Source organism: Dreissena polymorpha, chromosome 7 (genome assembly GCF_020536995.1).
Source record: "Dreissena polymorpha isolate Duluth1 chromosome 7, UMN_Dpol_1.0, whole genome shotgun sequence".
NCBI classification, from domain to species: domain Eukaryota; kingdom Metazoa; phylum Mollusca; class Bivalvia; order Myida; family Dreissenidae; genus Dreissena; species Dreissena polymorpha.
The window spans coordinates 72709783-72730142 of NC_068361.1; the positions used below are offsets into that span (position 1 = coordinate 72709783).

Here is a 20360-nt window from a genome sequence, read left to right on the forward strand (position 1 = left end):
CATTTAAAGGAGTCAAGTAACTTAATTAATGCATTCAAAAGCACACCTCGCTTACCATGTTTACTGTGGTGCTTTAAAAGCATCAACGGCAAAGAGAATTTCATTCCTGACAACAGCAATAACGACAGCTCTTGGATATGCACTTAACAGCTAATATCAGAAAGCAACAGGTGAATTTTCACGTTTAATCTTATATCATCAAATCAGGTCACGGAATAGCGGACAACAATTGATATCAGCATCCAAAGTATAATTCTCCTTCATAAACACGCAATATTTGCAAATGTGGGATGTATAATTACATATGTTAATATACAATGTATGCATCTTAGTAATGAAATTATGTGTGAGTCCTGTATTAAATGAAAGTCCAAGCAGATTAACAGCTCATATCTCGGAAACAATGTGATGCTACTCAAGTTTAACATAATGTGAATAGTAGTCAATAAACAATATAAAACGACCGTCAGATCTGTGTAGCCTCGATTACGAGATACGATAACTAAGGGCACAGAAACTAGGGAACGGGAAGACGGGAACGAACTAGAAATGAGATTTCAACCATGTAGTCAATGTATAATGAACTTTGCATCTAAAATTTTGCATCTTTTTTTTTGAAAGTTATTGTTAAATAATGTATTTTAAAACTTGATGTAAATGTCAATTCATTGGTTGAGGAAAAAATAATAAATAGGCCAAACAACATGTATATCACACAGATGTATTGATCTGACTTATGATGTTTTAATGTGACATACATGATCAGATATAGAAGTTTATGTTAATAATTAGCTGAGCGACATGTGGGATCAAGCTGTGAGTTATTTTTTACTTATTTAGAAAAAGGGTGCAAAGTGAAGTGTGTTTATTGCTGAATGATATAAACATGTACGCAAAATAATGTTCATCCGTGTACACATATCATCCGGGACAAGAGAATTTCTTCACTACAGGAATATGCAATGTATATACCATCATCTTGGCATTACAAAAAACTATGCAAGTTTAATATAAAACCTACGAAAATCAAAGCTTCTCTAAACATCAGGTGTTTTGGGGAAAACAAACTTATAATGAGCACGGACCGACGTGTTCAATTCACCATCAGTGGCTTAATATTTAACAAGAATAATAACTCCTTTACCTTTTGTTCACTGACTTTTATCTTATATCTAGAGTTGAATTAATACTATCATTTTACTTTTGATATGTATGCCCCCCCCCCTTCGAAGAAGAGCGGGTATATTGTTTTGCACATGTCGGTCCGTCCGTCGGTCCGTCCGTCCGTCGGTCGGTCCGTCCACCAAATGGTTTCCGGATGATAACTCAAGAACGCTTAGGCCTAGGATCATGGCTCTTTATACGTACATTGATCATGTCTGGCAGATGACCCCTATTGATTTTCAGGTCACTAGGTCAAAGGTCAATGTCTCAGTGACTCGAAACAGTAAAATAGTTTCCGGATGATAACTCAAGAACACTTAGGCCTAGGATCATGAAACTAAATAGGTAAATTTATCATGACTGGCAGATGACTCCTATTGATTTTCAGGTCACTAGGTCAAAGGTCGAGGTCACAGTGACTCGAAACAGTAAAATAGTTTCCGGGTGATAAAGCAACAATGCTCAGTCCAAGGATCATGAGACTTCATAGGTACATTGATCATGACTGGCAGAATCTGATGACCACTATTGATTTTGTAGGTCTAAAGGTGAAATGTCAAGGTCACAGTGACTCGAAACAGTAAAATGGTGTCCGGATGATAACTCAAGAATGCTTTTCCTGGGATCATGAAACTTCATAGGTACATTGATCATGACTGGCAGATGACCCCTTTTGATTTTCAGGTCACTAGGTCAACGGTCAAGGTCACAGTGACTCGAAACAGTAAAATGTACGCCCCCCCCCTTCGAAGAAGAGCGGGTATATTGTTTTGCACATGTCGGTCCGTCCGTCGGTCCGTCCGTCCACCAAATGGTTTCCGAATGATAACTCAAGAATGCTTAGGCCTAGAATCATAAAACTTCATAGGTACATTGATCATGACTGGTCGATGACCTCTATTGATTTTCAGGTCACTAGGTCAAAGGCCAATGTCTCAGTGACCTGAAGCAGTAAAATGGTTTCTAACGTATTCACACAATGGCTGCCACTACAACTGGCAGCTCATTTTTGACGTTGAACGAGTATGGGACACTTTGGCAACAAGCTTAACGCTTTACTTCAAACGCTCCCACTTAAATTATTTTGTTACTTACCTCAGCATTAGAGCATTAATTAAACGGCCAATGTCGTGTAGATCTATATGTACTATCGATCTCAAAGTAAAATTACATGCAGTTTATCTCTAATTTGCCTTTTTTTATTTGGTATAATAAAACCTCAACGATCAAGAATAATACATCGATGTATAGCATAACGTTCCTCCGGAATAACGCATTTATGTGCATAACCGTGTGGTTTTCTGATAAGGCCGTTCTTAATAGAAAGGTTACATCAATGTCGTTCTGTGAGCTTGTTACCCTTATTATATGTTGCGAATTCCCAACATGAAACTCAAAAAAATATTTTTGTTGAAAGAAGTAGTATGTTTTGTACTTTGATATTAAGTTAGATAAAGTAGGTTTTTGTATGAGTCGATTTGATATCATGTTTGGTCAAGTGTGCCTGACATTGAGGTCAATTTTTGTTTTGTTTCGGAAAGCTGGAATAAGGTTTAGTCAAGTGAGATGTCGAAATGGCAAAATGCGTATTACATGTTTCATAAATTTGGGTCAAGATGACATAATGTTCAGTTATTATGAAACCACGTTATGTCGAATCAACATAAGTTAACTTCAGTTGACAACGGATTAAGGTTATAAGTCATTAACTTGAATTTATATAATATTAGTGAAGTTCTCGTTCTGTTTCTGTCAAACAGCAAGTTATTAAAATAAAAAACCCATAATAATTGGTTAAATTACATTTGGCCTACTCACGTTTGGCACACTGTTTTGCAAACAGTATGATACGTTGTTTTGATATTTACCGTATATTTTGGTATTTTCCTAAAGTAAAATCAGTGCGTACCAGAAATAAAACTTTCGGCAAGTATAATTAATTGTTTACTCGAATGGTTATTATGTTCGATTCATAGAGAAAACAGACCAGTGGTAAAACAATTGTCATTAATTTATATTATTTATTGTTGTATTTAAAAAATTAATTTTTAATTAATTAAGATTACCGTAACTTCAGAATCACCTCCAACAAAAACTCTCCTCAGCATCATTAAAAACGAGCATTACCCTTTCTTTCTCACGCAGCAACTAATCAACGAATAAAAAGGACCGCGCACGAAACGTGCCAATTATAGCAATTGATTTCAGAAATTTATATAATTTGAAAAAATTGCAGACGACGTTAAATTGGCAGCCGACGCCGACTGTGATGAGTTTTTTTATATCGTTTTTTAATTCGCTTTTATTTCCCCAACTTCACTTTTGTACGTTTGCACGTGAGAATAAACGGATATGCCATTTAAGAAACCACATGCGCCTATGCGAGTTTTCAAATTTAACATTCTGAAAAAAAAATTGGTATATATCCTTTTACCGGTAATTTTGCATCAATCTTTTAGATGTATTGTTTCTGCAACCTGTTAAGTGATAATCCTGTTAACGGAAAAAAATGATAGCCTTTAATAAAAGTTTATAACACCAATATAAAAATAGACTATCTTTTGAGAAATGCAACTTGGGGTGAACTTTACTTGTATTTGGAATGAATACCGTTTACATAACATCGCAATTTTGCGTTTAACGAACATCCTTTATAAGACCCATGGTCGACCGAGAGATTAAATAATGATTAAATAATGAATGCAAGTCAATTTGTAATTTAAAAATACCCACGATGACTATGTATTGTAGTGACGTAAATACATAATCATCCTCATCCTAATCCTCCTCCTCCTCCTTGTCCTCCTCCTTCTCCTATCCCTAATCCTCCTCCTCCTCCTCCTCCTTCTCCTATCCCTAATCCTCCTCCTCCTCCTCCTCCTCCTATCCCTAATCCTCCTCCTCCTCCTCCGCCTCCTCCTCCTCCTTCTCCTCATCATCATCATCGTCATCACCACCACCACCACCATCATCATCAGCATCATCACCATCATCATCATCATCATCATCATCATCATCATCATCATCATCATCATCATCATCATCATCATCATCATCATCATCATCATCATCATCATCATCATCATCATCATCATCATCATCATCATCATCATCATCATCATCATCATCATCATCATCATCATCATCATCATCATCATCATCATCATCGTTGTCATCTTCGTCGTCTTCGTCGTCTTCGTCATCGTCGTCATTGTCGTTATTTTCGTCGTCGTCATCATTTCGTGTTCATTTTGTCATGATCTTCATCACCTTTATAAACGATAGCAATAGCAACAAAAAAGCATTATCATCACAAGCAGCTTCAGTAGCAGCAGTAAAAATATCATCATCGTGCAAATGTAGATTATTAACCTCAACATAATCGACATATTAACTAATCGTTTCCATTCACCCTATATATCGGAGAGGCTGTACAATGATATTAACCTTCACACTTTTATTTGCGAAGCATCATTCCAATGAATTTATTTATTACTTAAAAGTCATAAGAAAATATTAGAAAATATTGGTTTAATTTGACTGGCAATGTAGCTATGTGTTAGTGTGCGTATATTGCTTAATAAGTAATGGAGAGTAAGTTAGTTCATTGTTCATAGTTCCTTATTCCTTATTCGAATAAGGAATAATAAACTGTTCCTTATTCCTTATTCAGGCGTAACATATTTGATATAGGGTTTTAAAGAAAAATTAATGCATACAATTATGTAAATCAAAACAAACTAATTAGAATGCATTTACTTTATGTATTACGTTAGTAAACGATAGTTATGCTTCTTCATCCCGCATGCATAGGATTTCTTGTTTAAACCGATCCGATATTTTCAAATTGAAATACTAACTTCACATCCACAAAACCAAAAACATATAACATTATTTTATATGTATGTAATATACAAGTGCAATCTTGTACATTTTAACATGATTTTTTTAATTTATATTCCAGTTCCTTTTTCGCGGCTGAATAAGGAAAAAGGAACCAGGGCCTTATTCCTTATTCAATCCGAATAAGGAACTGGCATTTTCTTAATTAAACATAAATGAAATTGATCCAACGTTAACCAGATATAAATGAACATCCCTATATATAGGTTGTATATTTAAAATACTAATTGCAATACATTTCTACTTAGTTTTATATGATGATTATCCAGTTCCTTATTCGGTTTGGATAATGAATAAGGAACTGGTTCCTTGTTCCTTATTCAAATCGAATAAGGAACTGGTATGTTCTTTCTATAAATAATAAATCAAAATGAACCAACTTGTTCCTTATTTCTTATTCAAATCGAATAAGGAACTGGTATTTGCGTACTTAACAAATACATTAATATGAATAAAGAGAGGCATACATAAAGAAAAATCACTGTACATGTAGGTTGAGAATAAAACATATGTATGTATTACAGTACATTTCTTCTTAGTTCTGTTTTGTAATGATAACCGAGTGCCTTTTTCGCGGCTGAATAAGGAAAACGTAACCAGTTGCACTATCAAAAAATATGATTTACAACCATCAAGAACAGTGCCATTTTGTCGGTTTCCACGACTTTTAATCGAAGGTGAATTGTGAATGTCGCCGAATATAACGCAGGCATCCTAGAGCGAGAAAACGCGCTTTCGAATAAAGAATATCTATTATAATAAAACAACCCAATAACAGCTTGGTAAGTTTTATATGTTTATATGTTAATGTGAATTAAGACAAAACTATATAAATAATATGTACAATACATCAACAATAAACACTATTTAGTTAAATTTTAACTTCTTACAAACCATTGCGATTGCTTTTAAAGCCATTTTTGTGTTCGCGTCAAAATAAACGAATAGACTTGAACAAATACAAAGACCATCTTAGGTTAGGCTCACGTAAGGTAACGTTAAGATAGATGTGTAAACTCAACTAATCGACATCGCATATTTGCCGTAGATGCACCCTTAACGCGTAATGTATATAAGTTTTAGTGAGAAACCCTTTTATTTGTTTAGTTGTTCGCGCAGCGGACAGCTAATGATACTGCTATGAGCGTCTGCTTTACTACGATAGGAACGATAACCACAACATCTGTCTCTTTATACTTCACCACTGGTACACTGCAGACCTCGAGTTTGTGTATGTAATCAATAGTGTTTAACAGCTTGTGCGACGACATTGGTCAGTCTTGAGTTTTACAGCTTGTGCGACGACATTTGCCAGTTTATCATTGAAATCTGTACATATTGACTGCTTTCAGTGAAAACGGGACTTAATGCATGTCAAAAGAGATTAGCCTGTGCACACTGATTCGCCTGTGCAATGCGCACAAGCCAATCAAGGACGACACTTTCTGATTTTATGGTGTTTTTCGTTTAAAGAGAGTCTCTGGTACTGGGATGACAATTAATGGATATGCATTTAGCCCTGTTTTTCCAAAATGAAGCTTAAATTGTCTCTTTTATTAATGATGAAAAAACAAACATATATCGACCTGTGCTTTAAGACACACTCTTTATAAATTCAAATTGGGTTGTGTTCATTTCAAACTTGCGATATAAAAAGTTATAACATAATTTTTAAAACTGAGTTGCGTCTAAGATTATGCAATAGCGTACAACTTCAGTGCCTTCATCGCTTTGATGTTGTTTTATTTGTCCGTTTATCATAAAATGTTGATAAAAGTTCTTACAAATGATCAAATGTAATACTAAATACTAAATACATTCTGAATACTAAAAATAGCTATAAACAGCTATAAATAGCATTAAACTTCTTGGTATTTGGTGGGAGGTCCACCACGGGAGAAAAAGATTACAAAACACCATAATTTATGGATTGTTAATGCGACGTTCTTTTGAAGGTCCAATGGAAGTTTAAGATTAAAAACTTTCATGTGTTACAGATCGTATTTATTATTAAATATAAAACTATATTGTGTTGTGTTGTTTTATTGTTGTACCAATTTCTAAATATCGTTAATTTTAAATGAAAATCACGACTCGTCTATGAGTTTATATAACGGTAGTTATTTTAATACTTATTGTACTCGTTGATTAGTTGTTTACTTGTATTCGATTTATTCGTTAAGGTCGTTTTGCTCTAGGTTAGATAGGTTCAGCTCATCTAATCCATACAGTTGCACGTTTATAATTTGTCTAATACTCAGATCACTCATCCCTTTTCCCGTGCACTGATATGTTTAATGTCGATCTCGTGAATCGTATGATTGCTAAAGTCATTCGATTCTTTACATTCAAAGAGTATACATCTCTTTGTTGTATATTAATGATATTTATTACCATTAATAAATATATTACAGGTAACTATTTTTTAGTATTTTCACTATGTTTCGTTGCTAAATTGTATTTTGTATTGTGTGTATTGTTAGTATTGTTTTTATTTTAAGGATCACCGTCGGATCATGCATTACTTGTATTTGTGTATTGCTATATTTTTATAGATTCGATTCTTTACATTCAAAGAGTATACATCTCTTTGTTGTATATTTATGATATTTATTACCATTAATAAATATATTACAGCCAAACGAGTTTAACCTCCAAGATAGAACCACACGGAAACCTTCCGGCAACACATATATTAAAATATATTGATTATTTATTCTTCACAATTATCCAAAAAATGTTTTAATATGTTTTTTCTTCTTTTTATTCAATTGTATACAATAAAACATACATCATCGCACTGCACAGACACAACTTCACGCACGCGTTCGCACACACGCACTCTCGCCTTCACGCGCGCACGCAATCTCAAGTACATACTTACTGTACCTCCTTCTTCATAATCCCAAGGATAACACCTGTTACATGTTGATTCCTCCCCATCATACAAACTTGTCACCGCCATCATCGGCTCATTCTGCGTCAGACACCCACCATGATACCAGCATTCACACCCGTCACACCCATGCCACTCAACACCCCTCTCTTCATCGTCTACACGTCCTCTCTCCCCACACTTGGCGCATAAATATGCCGTAGCAGCCGCCTCTGCCACGGCCTCCACTCGTGCCCGTTTGCGTTCTGCAGCCTCCTCTTCTCTCTGTCGTATCTTCTCCAGTCTTTCCGTTTTTATTTGCTCCTTTTGAACACGCTCTTGTTCTTTCTTTTGCTTTCTATCCTCAGCTTTGCTTCTTCTCATCTCAATACCGTCTCTCTTCTCTTTCTCCTGTCTTTCTTTTTCCTAAAATAATGCCAATACAACCATTGTACATACAAATACCATCGTATATATGTTCATGCAAAGATTGCAAGAGTTGTGTATGTTAAACAAATAAACAAGTATTCATTGGTATATTCCACAAATAACTCAATGTTGTATCGATATTTTTACGTCACGTACTCTCAGTTCGTCAACAATCTGTCTTGAAGTCAAAACTCGGCCTTTCTGCAGATTTTGTGTTGATGCCTTTTTCTTCTCCATTGATGCCCCTGGAGTTGGGGCCAGGATGTTGCCCAACCGTGCGGGAACAATGCCCATCTCAAACAGTGTTTTTTTTTTAAAAATAATTCCCGCACGTTGGACACGTCTCAGCAACGAATGTTGGCGCGTCTGAACAATTAACATTTATTCACCGCCTTATACCGGTGCAAAAACAACAAACGATTCCACCTCCGTCTTTCCAGTTAAAGCAATTCATAATAATATACTACAAGACATTGGTCTTAAAGTTCTAAAATGCACCAACAATGCATGCAATGCCTAAAGTATGTACATACTTAATACGTAACCCTGTGCGTTTTGACTTATGATTTACGTTTGTCGGGACGAATGACGGAGCCGCCAGTTGTGACGTGTTGATAGCTCCGCGATTGACTGGATACAGACCCGATAAAGCAAACGCAGCAAACGCATTCTGTACGGAAGCCGGGGTTGCCTGGTCCATTGCGTGCCTCAACGCCGCAGGAAACTTCGCCTTGGTGACCAGTAACCACTTTCTGGCGTATGGAAGGCTGGAGCAGATGGTGTCCACTCTGGATTTTAGAGGTCCAATTATCTGAAAATCAGTAAAACAGAAACGATATCAAAATAAACACATGTAATAAAAACTGGTATGAACTAAACCAACCAAACACTTGTTTGACTTATTTGTATAATTACAGTACAGAAATAAAACCACACCATGTTACAAAAATCATAGTATAACGTTTTATTTACAGCTTTGTAAATTTACCTTAACATCTAACAGCTGGAGCATGTGTTTGGTGTTGCCGGGCAATTCCACCAACACAATATCATTTGTTATGGCCTCTTCAATCGTAGATAACGTCACGTTGCTTTTGTGGTTTTCCATGTCCAATAAGACTGGTCGTGCATTGTCACAGTGCGGGACGAATAAGTGGGTAAACCACTTGTGGAATAAGTCGCCGTTCACGTAACCAGTCTCATTGGCCGCGAAAAAATACGAGTCTGGCACATCCTCGATCTCTGTATGGGGGAGACATCGCTGTAAAATATAAAGCATTCATAACAATCACGTTATAATTACAAGCCAGAGTTGTAGCATTACAATTGTTATAAAAAGTCTTGCGATGGATTAATCATACTAGTATTTTAACTCTTGATAATTTTTTATCTTTGAGATTTGTGTACTTACGTGTGTGTTCATATTTAAAAGTTTATTATAATTAATATATTAATTACTAGCAGGAATGACTATTCTGACTTACTTTGTACACTACCATTGTTGGAAGAAATCTGCAACTGCCGCTGACGCACACTTGAGCGGCGATGTTACCATTCACGGACGTCTTCCTCTTAATCACATGGTTGGAATCTGTCGAAGCGATAACACGCCGTGTAGACTTTTCTTTACCAGTCCAGCCCGTTTCGTCGAAGTTGAATATCTGCAAAACTATGTTCGACTTTAAATTTTATTTAAATTAAAATAACCAATTTTCATGCAGTTAGTATGCAAACGAAATACTCATTTATAAAAATTTGAATATTTCTACTTTTACACTTACACAGGTTTAATTTGTTTTTACCTGTCCAGGTTTGTCTTTCAGTCCATGTTTGTCCAAAACTGCTTCAAACAAGTCAAATAATTCGTCTATGACATCCTGAGTGGACATCGCTGCCCTCGCGCTGATGCACTCATGTTCTCCGCTAACCGATCTGACAGCTGGTGGCGAGTTGGAAATTTACGAATCCATTTCAGAGAAACGCCGGACGTGCGGTTGATACGACAGGATTTGTCTAAAATTACAAATTACAGATGTGACTTATACAAAAAAAGACAGGATAATTACAGGGAGAAATGAAATGAATATATATTTCAATTAATGATTAATAAAAGAACTGCAACGAAGAACAATAATTGTTAAAAACATAAACCCCTTCACAATAGTATAGTAATATGAATTGATAAATTGTAAAATTATATAAATGATAACTTAATCATTCAGATGGTTTGCATTGACCGTTCCATGGCATTGATAAATAAAGGACTGGTGGTGGAAAATAAGGGCCTCCTTCCCGAAAACGTTCCTGAAGTTTCATTGTTTCTCTATTCTCAAAGTATATATTATATTTACCAGATGCATTTATTATGTCTTTAACTTTAGACTTCAACACTTTACGGCTCGCCAGTAACCCCTGTCCAGCCATGTATCTCAGATGTCTGGCAAGAGCGGCCTTTTCTTCGTCAGTGAGGTCCCTGTGACGCCCACGGCCTTCAGAAACCATCGCTGGGGCCTTCAACCGGTCCATTTGTGTTGACAGCGGCACGCCATATTCTTTGGCCGCACTTTGTAAAGTCAATTTTTTCCTGATCACGGCACTTATCGCCATACTCATGTTTTCCGAAGCATACAATGTCTTGTATGAGTAAGACATATTTCGATGGGTGCAAGTATAAAGAACACGTGTAATAAAATAGCATGACTCTTCAACGGGTTTGCATAACCCATTCTCTATTATAATACACATTAAAAGGGAGTGAATTGTGTTATGATAAATCAATGTTTTATGTTGGAGTTGCCTCCCTTGACTTGAAAATTTCGCCGGGACTCATTTAGCTTTTTAAGTGCATACTATTTAGCGATAACAATACTATTTGATACCAGATAAACGAGTTCAAACAAAAATACGTATTGCGAAAAAAGGACTTCATATATTTAATTAAAATTGTATATCATAAGGTTGTCTACGTCTACGTCGGCAATGAATAATGGTCCACTGTTAGAAGACAAAAAGTTATGTTTGCTACCATGTCACACCTCATTATCAATGCGCGCGCTCGAAGACGTCATATTCCCCACGTGATCAAATATTTCCTGTAATGAAACTGACTTTTCAACCCAAAACGTAAATATGGTTATAGTAACATGATTTGTGCAATCTTTGGAATTATGTTGCTATGGTTAGTGCTTTTGATGATACGGATAACAAAATTGTAGTCGGTATCGCTGAAACACTGTTAATAGGGTGGCCGATTTTTTACGTTCAGGCCGGAATTACGTACACGACCACCCTTTTTGGATTACACTTCCTTACACTCCAACTTACATGTTTGTTTGAAGAAATGAAAATACGCGTTACTTGAGAACTTATTTTGGCAACAACGAAAAGGTATAAAACCCGATATATCGCGTGTTAAACTATACGATTTAAAAACTATATCGAGTGAAAATTACTTATCCACAAATGTAAGTTATTAAATTGAACAATATTTACAGGAATGCCAGAATATTGGGGTGGCATCGTCGATTTAGTCTTGCACTTAACAAATACAAGGTTTGATTACAATCTTAAGAACATTTGGAAACTGCCGGGAACGCAATCATCGAATTCGGTGACTGCTTAAAACTATAGAATGATATAACCACATGTTTCTCTCAAAAGAGTATTAATTTTATATGTGGAATTTCTATTAATATATAAGCATTGTCTGCAAGAGATGTCGGGGCTTTTATCAAAGCACAAAACCGTTATGCTAGTCTGCCTCCATAAACGAGACGGGGCTTCTCTTCTAGAACATCAAGATCATGCGTCCGTATGGTCCGCTGTCTGAGGGTACAAATGTAGTGAACTGACATTAATCTCAATAATAAGGAGCTGTAATACCCGTTAGTACTCGTCAAACGTTCGTTTATTTACGTGTAACAAACTGTTTAAAGGCACGATGATTTTATTCAGCACAGTATTTCGTTATTTATCTCGACAGTTGTTGAACTTTGCGTTGCAGTAGTTTATATTGCTCGTTCTCAATGCTCATATATGTTCTTTTACTGGTTGATTTTCGAAACGTAAGATTCGTGTATTTTGTTTGCAAATATAACTGACACATTTAGCATTTTCTGGCTGGACGCAGTTCCTTTTGATAATATAATAGCCATTTGTATTTCACGTATGCTTCGTTTTTTTCGTCATTTGAACGTACTCGTGTTCAAGTAGCACGGACGCTCAATACAGGCGGCGGAAGACATCAACCCGGGTACTCTTGTTTTATTTACTATTCCAATAAACCAATATGTTAATTTCTGACATTATGATGATATGTATGCAAATGCTGGAAATGTCAGAGGTGATCTTGCATGCAGATGCAGGATAACAGTAAAAATATCGATACAGTTAGTTTTGTAATGTTTGTTTTTACGCACAAATGTAACCCTTTAACAAATAAATAAAGGTTGAAAAGACAGTAAATAAAAGGTAACTAACGAAATAATTTGTTTTCGGTCAATAGCGATTTTTATGCATTCATGGAAATTTAAAATAACTGTTTTTTTAAATGGAATCACCAGTATTATAGTCTGGCCACTTATGGCCGAATTATTTAGCCATATAAATAGCACCACTGTTCTACACGACTGGTCATATATGAACCTCGTTCTGGGAAAACTAGGCTAAATGCATGTGCGTTACGTGTCATTACATATTAATCAATGCAGTCCACACGGGCTAATCAGAGACAGCACTTTCTGCTTCTATTGAATGGTTTGTTTAAACGAAGTCTCTTCTTACCTAAAATCCACTTCATGCAGAAAAGTGTCTCCCTCATTAGCTAACTTGGGACGACACTACACAGATGCATTAAGCCCAGTTTTCCCAGAACAAGTTTCATATGGCGACCGTGATTAAAATATCAGCAATATCACAAAATGTCGGACATTTAAGAAGCGAAATTCGAAAATGAATAACAATTATCTTATACTGTGATTAAATAATTATAATACTTGTTGTGCAATAATCCATAATAAAAAAACATTACACATACAATTAGTGAAAACTGTTATTTATATTAATTTTACGGCGCTGGATTTCTTTGCGTTTGATTGTGTCCGTCTCTTTTCATATCGCATGCGTTTTTCTACACTTTTATATCCTCTGCATATTTTTTTTTGTAAATAAACATGCGAAAACTATTTACAATGTTTTTATTATTCTGCAAACAATATTAACTAAACAAACACAAATTGCAGTAAAAAGTTCGTTGTATTAATTAATTTTCAAGTTTAAAAGGTTTGTTACTTTTGCGCTTGCTGTTTTTTTTCATATTATATACGTTTTTCTACGGTGTTAATTGCTACTTTATAAATTGTCTGTAATAACGTTGTTTTTGACATCGTCTACATCGTTTACTTCTCTAAAGAAGTATGGTTTAAACAATTGCAACTTGTTTGTTGTATGTGATATTTCACTTGTTGAGAGTAATATTATGTATTTAATGTATATTATATGAAAAAACATTTTAAAATTATTTTTAAGATTAAGATATGAAGATAGTAAACGTCCATTCATAATTTTACGGTATTTGAGTAAGACACAGATGTTTTGATTGTAAAGGTAATGATTTATTCGTTAAGGTACGCATTTTAGCTCTCTGTGTAGGACCCGCTTTGCTACCGTTGGGGTTACGTCTTTGTTTTAACAACTATCAAAGTGTATCATGCTCTGTTTAAGGGTCCGTTTTATCTATGGAATGTACATTTAATCAATTGATTTTTAATTCTAGTACTTTTAGATGAATCATTCAATCGTGTTGTATGTTTTTACCTATTATGTTATACATCTTGTTATATGCTTGTGTTGTATTGTATACTGAATTATGTCATGTAATTTCATGTGAAGCGCATTTGAACGCACAACTATATGTGAAAAGAGCGCTATCAGGTATAATAATAATTATAATAATAATAACATTAATTTAACATTTTAAACACGGTGGCATTTAATGCAAAATACAGAAATCCATATTAATTTACATATGATCATATACGACAAAAACGAAACAAACACACATAAAAAGAAATAACCCAGCGCCGAGAAAATAATGTTAAAATGATTAATCAGACTTATATTAACAAACACTTTTTATTTGCATTCAATTGTTTTTTTTTGAATACTTACAGACTAATTATTAATTTTGTGAATGTTCGTTCGTTGAATAAAACCCAGATATATAAAACTCCCACTTTAAATATCTATTCTTACAAAACGATGTGAAACTAAATAAATATATGCTCATAAGTTTCCTACAATGTATGACAACATGTCAATGTTTTATATATATATATGGGTATTCAATCTTTATCTATATTGAATGCGTTTTATCGTATGCGCTTTAGCCAACGTAAATCTTTATATTGTAGTTTATATATGGTTAACATCTTTTAACAAATGATATATACAAACAAAGTTAATAATGATGTCATCTATATCAAGAAAATAATATAAACAAATCATCGTTTACATACATAATCAGAAATTCTCATGTGCAGGCTGTTCGTTTTTACCACAGAATAAACAACGTTGGCATTGAATCGGAAGTCGCCAATAACGAATGTGATATGAGTAACTGGAATAAGGTGAAAGTTTGAATTTCCTATGTGTATTCCGACTTCTCCACACAGCACAAGAGACCACATCACAATTGATTTTTTCAGTTGAAACTACATAGCTGCTATATTACAAATGTATAGGCAAAACACAAGTGTACGAAAGTGACAGACAAAATGCAAAGAAACACAACAAAACACACACATGAATGTATGTGGGGTCACCGCCCCTGAACGGTAAATGCACACCCGGTTGTAATGAATCCAAACCTTATAATTCAAACCCGGTTATGAGTCTAAACCTTATAATGCAAACCCTGTTGTAAGGAGTCCGAACCCTATAATACAAACCCGGTTGTAAGGAGTTCAAACCTTATAATGCAGACCAGATGTAAGGAGTCAAAAACTAATATTTGACTCAGAGTTACAGCCAAAACATGTGTTTATAAAGAAAGTACATGCGTGACAAAAATATAGATATACATTCTAGTCAATAATACAAAAAAAGTATAATGTACTATTACATACTTGAAAATAATCTGAAACTAAATGAAAACTAAAGGTATGCAAATTTTTCTTGTTGCATCTAAACATTTAACATATATATATGTACAACAATATGTGGTTACTGTAATTTGAACATATATATGTGTAAAACAATATGTGGTTACTGTAATCTGTAATGACAAACATTAAGATCAACATGACACGCTCCGTCTGCAAGATTTATTCTAAGACGACAAACGGTTTGATTTCGATAGCCAATTAATGATCAAATGTATTGGATATTCTGCACTAGTCATGGGTATAGCAACTTTTTAAAAAAGCAGTTCTGGAATTTGTTCACAAGATGTAGAATCTACATATATATGTGCTTAAACGCGAACTAGAAACAACGCATACATATAATTTGCTTCGCACATAAATATTGCAAAAAAAAAACAACAACAGTACATGATTTCGTGTATTGGCTATGAAATGAAACAGCGTGGCGTTTTGGAACTCATATACTTAAAAAAAAGTGCATGTAATTCATCAAACATGTTCCATTAACCTTTACACACCAATAAAACGTCACAAAATGTTTAAGATTATTTATACTTGTTAAATTAATGTTTGACAATTCTTACTGTCTACGTATGATATCCAAGAGGGATATATCATTCTTATTTGAAATGTTCGAGACTATAAATACAATTGTACTCATTATAATCAGGTGCTGCTGCCGAATTTATTCACGATTAATGAGTTTGAGGATGGGGTAATCAGAAGACGCATTGAAATTCGATTAATGATTTTATGACTAATATTGTTAACGAATATTTTATATGCATGATCTTTAACGGTATCATCATCCGGATTATCGTCATGGACACCACACATGTCACGTACAGACCAGTCAGATGTGGCATCAGGATCAAACATATCCGATTCGGTTTGACGTATCCGGTTTAATATTCTGAATCGCTTCACTGCAACATTTTTCCTCATCTCTAGTTCCTTTTTGACGACAATGTATTCCTCAGGTGGAATTCGTTTTAAAGTTGAATCGTCCAAAGACGGACAACAAAAGTCTAGGTTACTTTCAATTGTCTGAGTACATGCAGACAGTGCATCCACAAGTTCGCGTAATTCGGATGGAAGCAATTGCATACAGTAGCTATTTAAATGCTTCAATGATTGAGGTAGCTTAATGTCGAAATATATAGATAAAAATATATAGAAAGCGTTTCAAGCTGTTTAAGTGTTGATAGTGACTGTGCTATCGAATCTGCATGACAAACAGTAAAAAGTCTGTCACTGATACTCAGACTATTAATATTCAGACCATGGAGAGCCTTCCACAGACCGGGACTTTCACCATCCGTGCAAATGCTTAGCGTGTCCAGATGAGTGAGCGATGAAAGGGACAGGGACATCGAGTCTGCATAATCTATGTTTAAACCAACAAACTCAACACTCAGACTCAGACTCTTGATATTCAGACCACGGATAGCCGCCCACAGACCGGGACTGTCATGATTCACTTCAATACTAAGCTTGTCCAGATAAGTAAGCGATGAAAGGGACAGGGACACCGAGTCTGCATAATCTATGTTTAAACCTCCATACCCACCACTCAGACTCAGACTCTTGATATTCAGACCACGGAGAGCCTTCCACAGACCGGGACTGATATTATTCACTTTAATATTGAGCGTGTCCAGTTGAGTGAGCGATGAAAGTGACTGGGACATCGAGTCTGCATAATTTACGTTTAAACCTCCATACGCAACATTCAAACTCAGACTCTTGATATTCAGACCACGGAGAGCGTCCCACAGACCGGGACTGTCATCATCCACTTTAATACAAAGCGTGTCCAATTGAGTGAGCGATGAAAGTGATTGGGACATCGAGTCTGCGTAATTTACCTTTAAACCTCTATACATGTACCCACCACTCAGACTCAGACTCTTTATATTCAGACCACGGAGAACCTCCCACAGAACGGGACTGTAATCATACACGCCAATACTAAGCGTGTCCAGATGTGTGAGTGATGAAAGTGATTGGGACATCGAGTCTGCATAATTAACGCTAAAACCTTCAAACTGACCACTCAGACTCAGACTCTTGATATTCAGACCATAAAGAGCCTGCCACAGATAGGGACTGTAATCATCCACTCCAATACTAAGCGTGTCCAGTTGAGTGAGCGATGAAAGTGACTCAGACATCGAGTCTGCATATTTTACGTTTAAACCTCCATACCCAACATTCAGGCTCTTGATATTCAGCTCATGGAGAGCCTTCCACAGACCGAGACTGTAATTATTCACTTTAATACTAAGCGTGACCAGATGAGTGAGTGATGAAAGTGACTGGGACATCGAGTCTGCTTGTTTTTCCCTTAACCATCCAAAGCTACCACTCAGATTCAGACTCTTGATACTCAGACCACGGATAGCCTCCCACAGACCGAAACTGAAATCTTTTGCTTCAATACTAAGCGTGTTCAGATGAGTGAGCGATGAAAGGGACTGGGACATCGAGTCTGCACAATTTACGTTTAAACCTCCATATTGACCACTCAGACTCACGCCCTTGATATTCAGACCATGGAGAGCCTTCCACAGACCGGGACTGTCATCATCCACTTTAATACTAAGCGTGTCCAGATGAGTGAGCGATGAAAGTGACTGGGACATCGATTCTGCATAATTTACGTTTAAACCTCCATACGCAACATTCAAACTCAGACTCCTGATATTCAGACCACGGAGAGCGTCCCACAGACCGGGACTGTCATTATTCACTTTAATATTGAGCGTGTCCAGTTGAGTGAGCGATGAAAGTGACTGGGACATCGAGTCTGCATAATTTACGTTTAAACCTCCATACGCAGCATTCAAACTCAGACTCTTGATATTCAGACCACGGAGAGCGTCCCACATACCGGGACTGTCATTATTCACTTTAATATTGAGCGTGACCAGATGAGTGAGCGATGAAAGTGACTGGGACATCGAGTCTGCATAATTTACGTTTAAACCTCCATACGCAACATTCAAACTCAGACTCTTGATATTCAGACCACGGAGAGCGTCCCACAGACCGGGACTGTCATCATCCACTTGAATACTAAGCGTGTCCAGATGAGTGAGCGATGAAAGTGACTGGGACATCGAGTCTGCGTAATTTACGTTTAAACCTCCATACGCAACATTCAAACTCAGACTCTTGATATTCAGACCACGGAGAGCGTCCCACAGACCGGGAATGTCATTATTCACTTTAATATTGAGCGTGTCCAGTTGAGTGAGCGATGAAAGTGACTGGGACATCGAGTCTGCATAATTTACGTTGAAACCTCCATACGCAACATTCAAACTCAGACTCTTGATATTCAGACCACGGAGAGCGTCCCACAGACCGGGAATGTCATTATTCACTTTAATATTGAGCGTGTCCAGTTGAGTGAGCGATGAAAGTGACTGGGACATCGAGTCTGCATAATTTACGTTGAAACCTCCATACGCAACATTCAAACTCAGACTCTTGATATTCAGACCACGGAGAGCGTCCCACAGACCGGGACTGTCATTATTCACTTTAATATTGAGCGTGTCCAGTTGAGTGAGCGATGAAAGTGACTGGGACATCGAGTCTGCATAATTTACGTTTAAACCTCCATACGCAACATTCAAACTCAGACTCTTGATATTCAGACCACGGAGAGCGTCCCACAGACCGGGACTGTCATTATTCACTTTAATATTGAGCGTGTCCAGATGAGTGAGCGATGAAAGTGACTGGGACATCTCAGTTCGTCAACAATCTGTCTTGAAGTCAAAACTCGGCCTTTCTGCAGATTTTGTGTTGATGCCTTTTTCTTCTCCATTGATGCCCCTGGAGTTGGGGCCAGGATGTTGCCCAACCGTGCGGGAACAATGCCCATCTCAAACAGTGTTTTTTTTAAAAATAATTCCCGCACGTTGGACACGTCTCAGCAACGAATGTTGGCGCTTCTGAACAATTAACATTTATTCACCGCCTTATACCGGTGCAAAAACAACAAACGATTCCACCTCCGTCTTTCCAGTTAAAGCAATTCATAATAATATACTACAAGACATTGGTCTTAAAGTTCTAAAATGCACCAACAATGCATGCAATGCCTAAAGTATGTACATACTTAATACGTAACCCTGTGCGTTTTGACTTATGATTTACGTTTGTCGGGACGAATGACGGAGCCGCCAGTTGTGACGTGTTGATAGCTCCGCGATTGACTGGATACAGACCCGATAAAGCAAACGCAGCAAACGCATTCTGTACGGAAGCCGGGGTTGCCTGGTCCATTGCGTGCCTCAACGCCGCAGGAAACTTCGCCTTGGTGACCAGTAACCCCTTTCTGGCGTATGGAAGGCTGGAGCAGATGGTGTCCACTCTGGATTTTAGAGGTCCAATTATCTGAAAATCAGTAAAACAGAAACGATATCAAAATAAACACATGTAATAAAAACTGGTATGAACTAAACCAACCAAACACTTGTTTGACTTATTTGTATAATTACAGTACAGAAATAAAACCACACCATGTTACAAAAATCATAGTATAACGTTTTATTTACAGCTTTGTAAATTTACCTTAACATCTAACAGCTGGAGCATGTGTTTGGTGTTGCCGGGCAATTCCACCAACACAATATCATTTGTTATGGCCTCTTCAATCGTAGATAACGTCACGTTGCTTTCGTGGTTTTCCATGTCCAATAAGACTGGCCGTGCATTGTCACAGTGCGGGACGAATAAGTGGGTAAACCACTTGTGGAATAAGTCGCCGTTCACGTAACCAGTCTCATTGGCCGCGAAAAAATACGAGTCTGGCACATCCTCGATCTCTGTTT

General features: G+C 36.5%; 2 protein-coding genes across 2 annotated transcripts; both read right to left on the reverse strand.

The window, feature by feature from the left end:
• Nucleotides 1-486: 486 nt before the first annotated feature.
• Nucleotides 487-10978, reverse strand: LOC127839822 (uncharacterized). The gene is made up of 8 exons (XM_052368209.1): nucleotides 10723-10978; nucleotides 10174-10310; nucleotides 9856-10032; nucleotides 9360-9632; nucleotides 8943-9182; nucleotides 8528-8737; nucleotides 7952-8368; nucleotides 487-543 (listed from the first exon to the last, which is right to left on the reverse strand). The coding sequence occupies exons 1-8, from the start codon at nucleotides 10976-10978 to the stop codon at nucleotides 487-489; spliced, it is 1767 nt and encodes a 588-aa protein (XP_052224169.1).
• Nucleotides 10979-12117: 1139 nt separating this feature from the next.
• LOC127839823 (uncharacterized) lies at nucleotides 12118-19271 on the reverse strand. Its single transcript, XM_052368210.1, has 4 exons — nucleotides 18980-19271; nucleotides 16796-18184; nucleotides 15284-15305; nucleotides 12118-12196 (listed from the first exon to the last, which is right to left on the reverse strand). Exons 1-4 carry the CDS (start codon nucleotides 19269-19271, stop codon nucleotides 12118-12120), a joined length of 1782 nt encoding a protein of 593 aa, XP_052224170.1.
• Between the last annotated feature and the right edge of the window lie 1089 nt (nucleotides 19272-20360).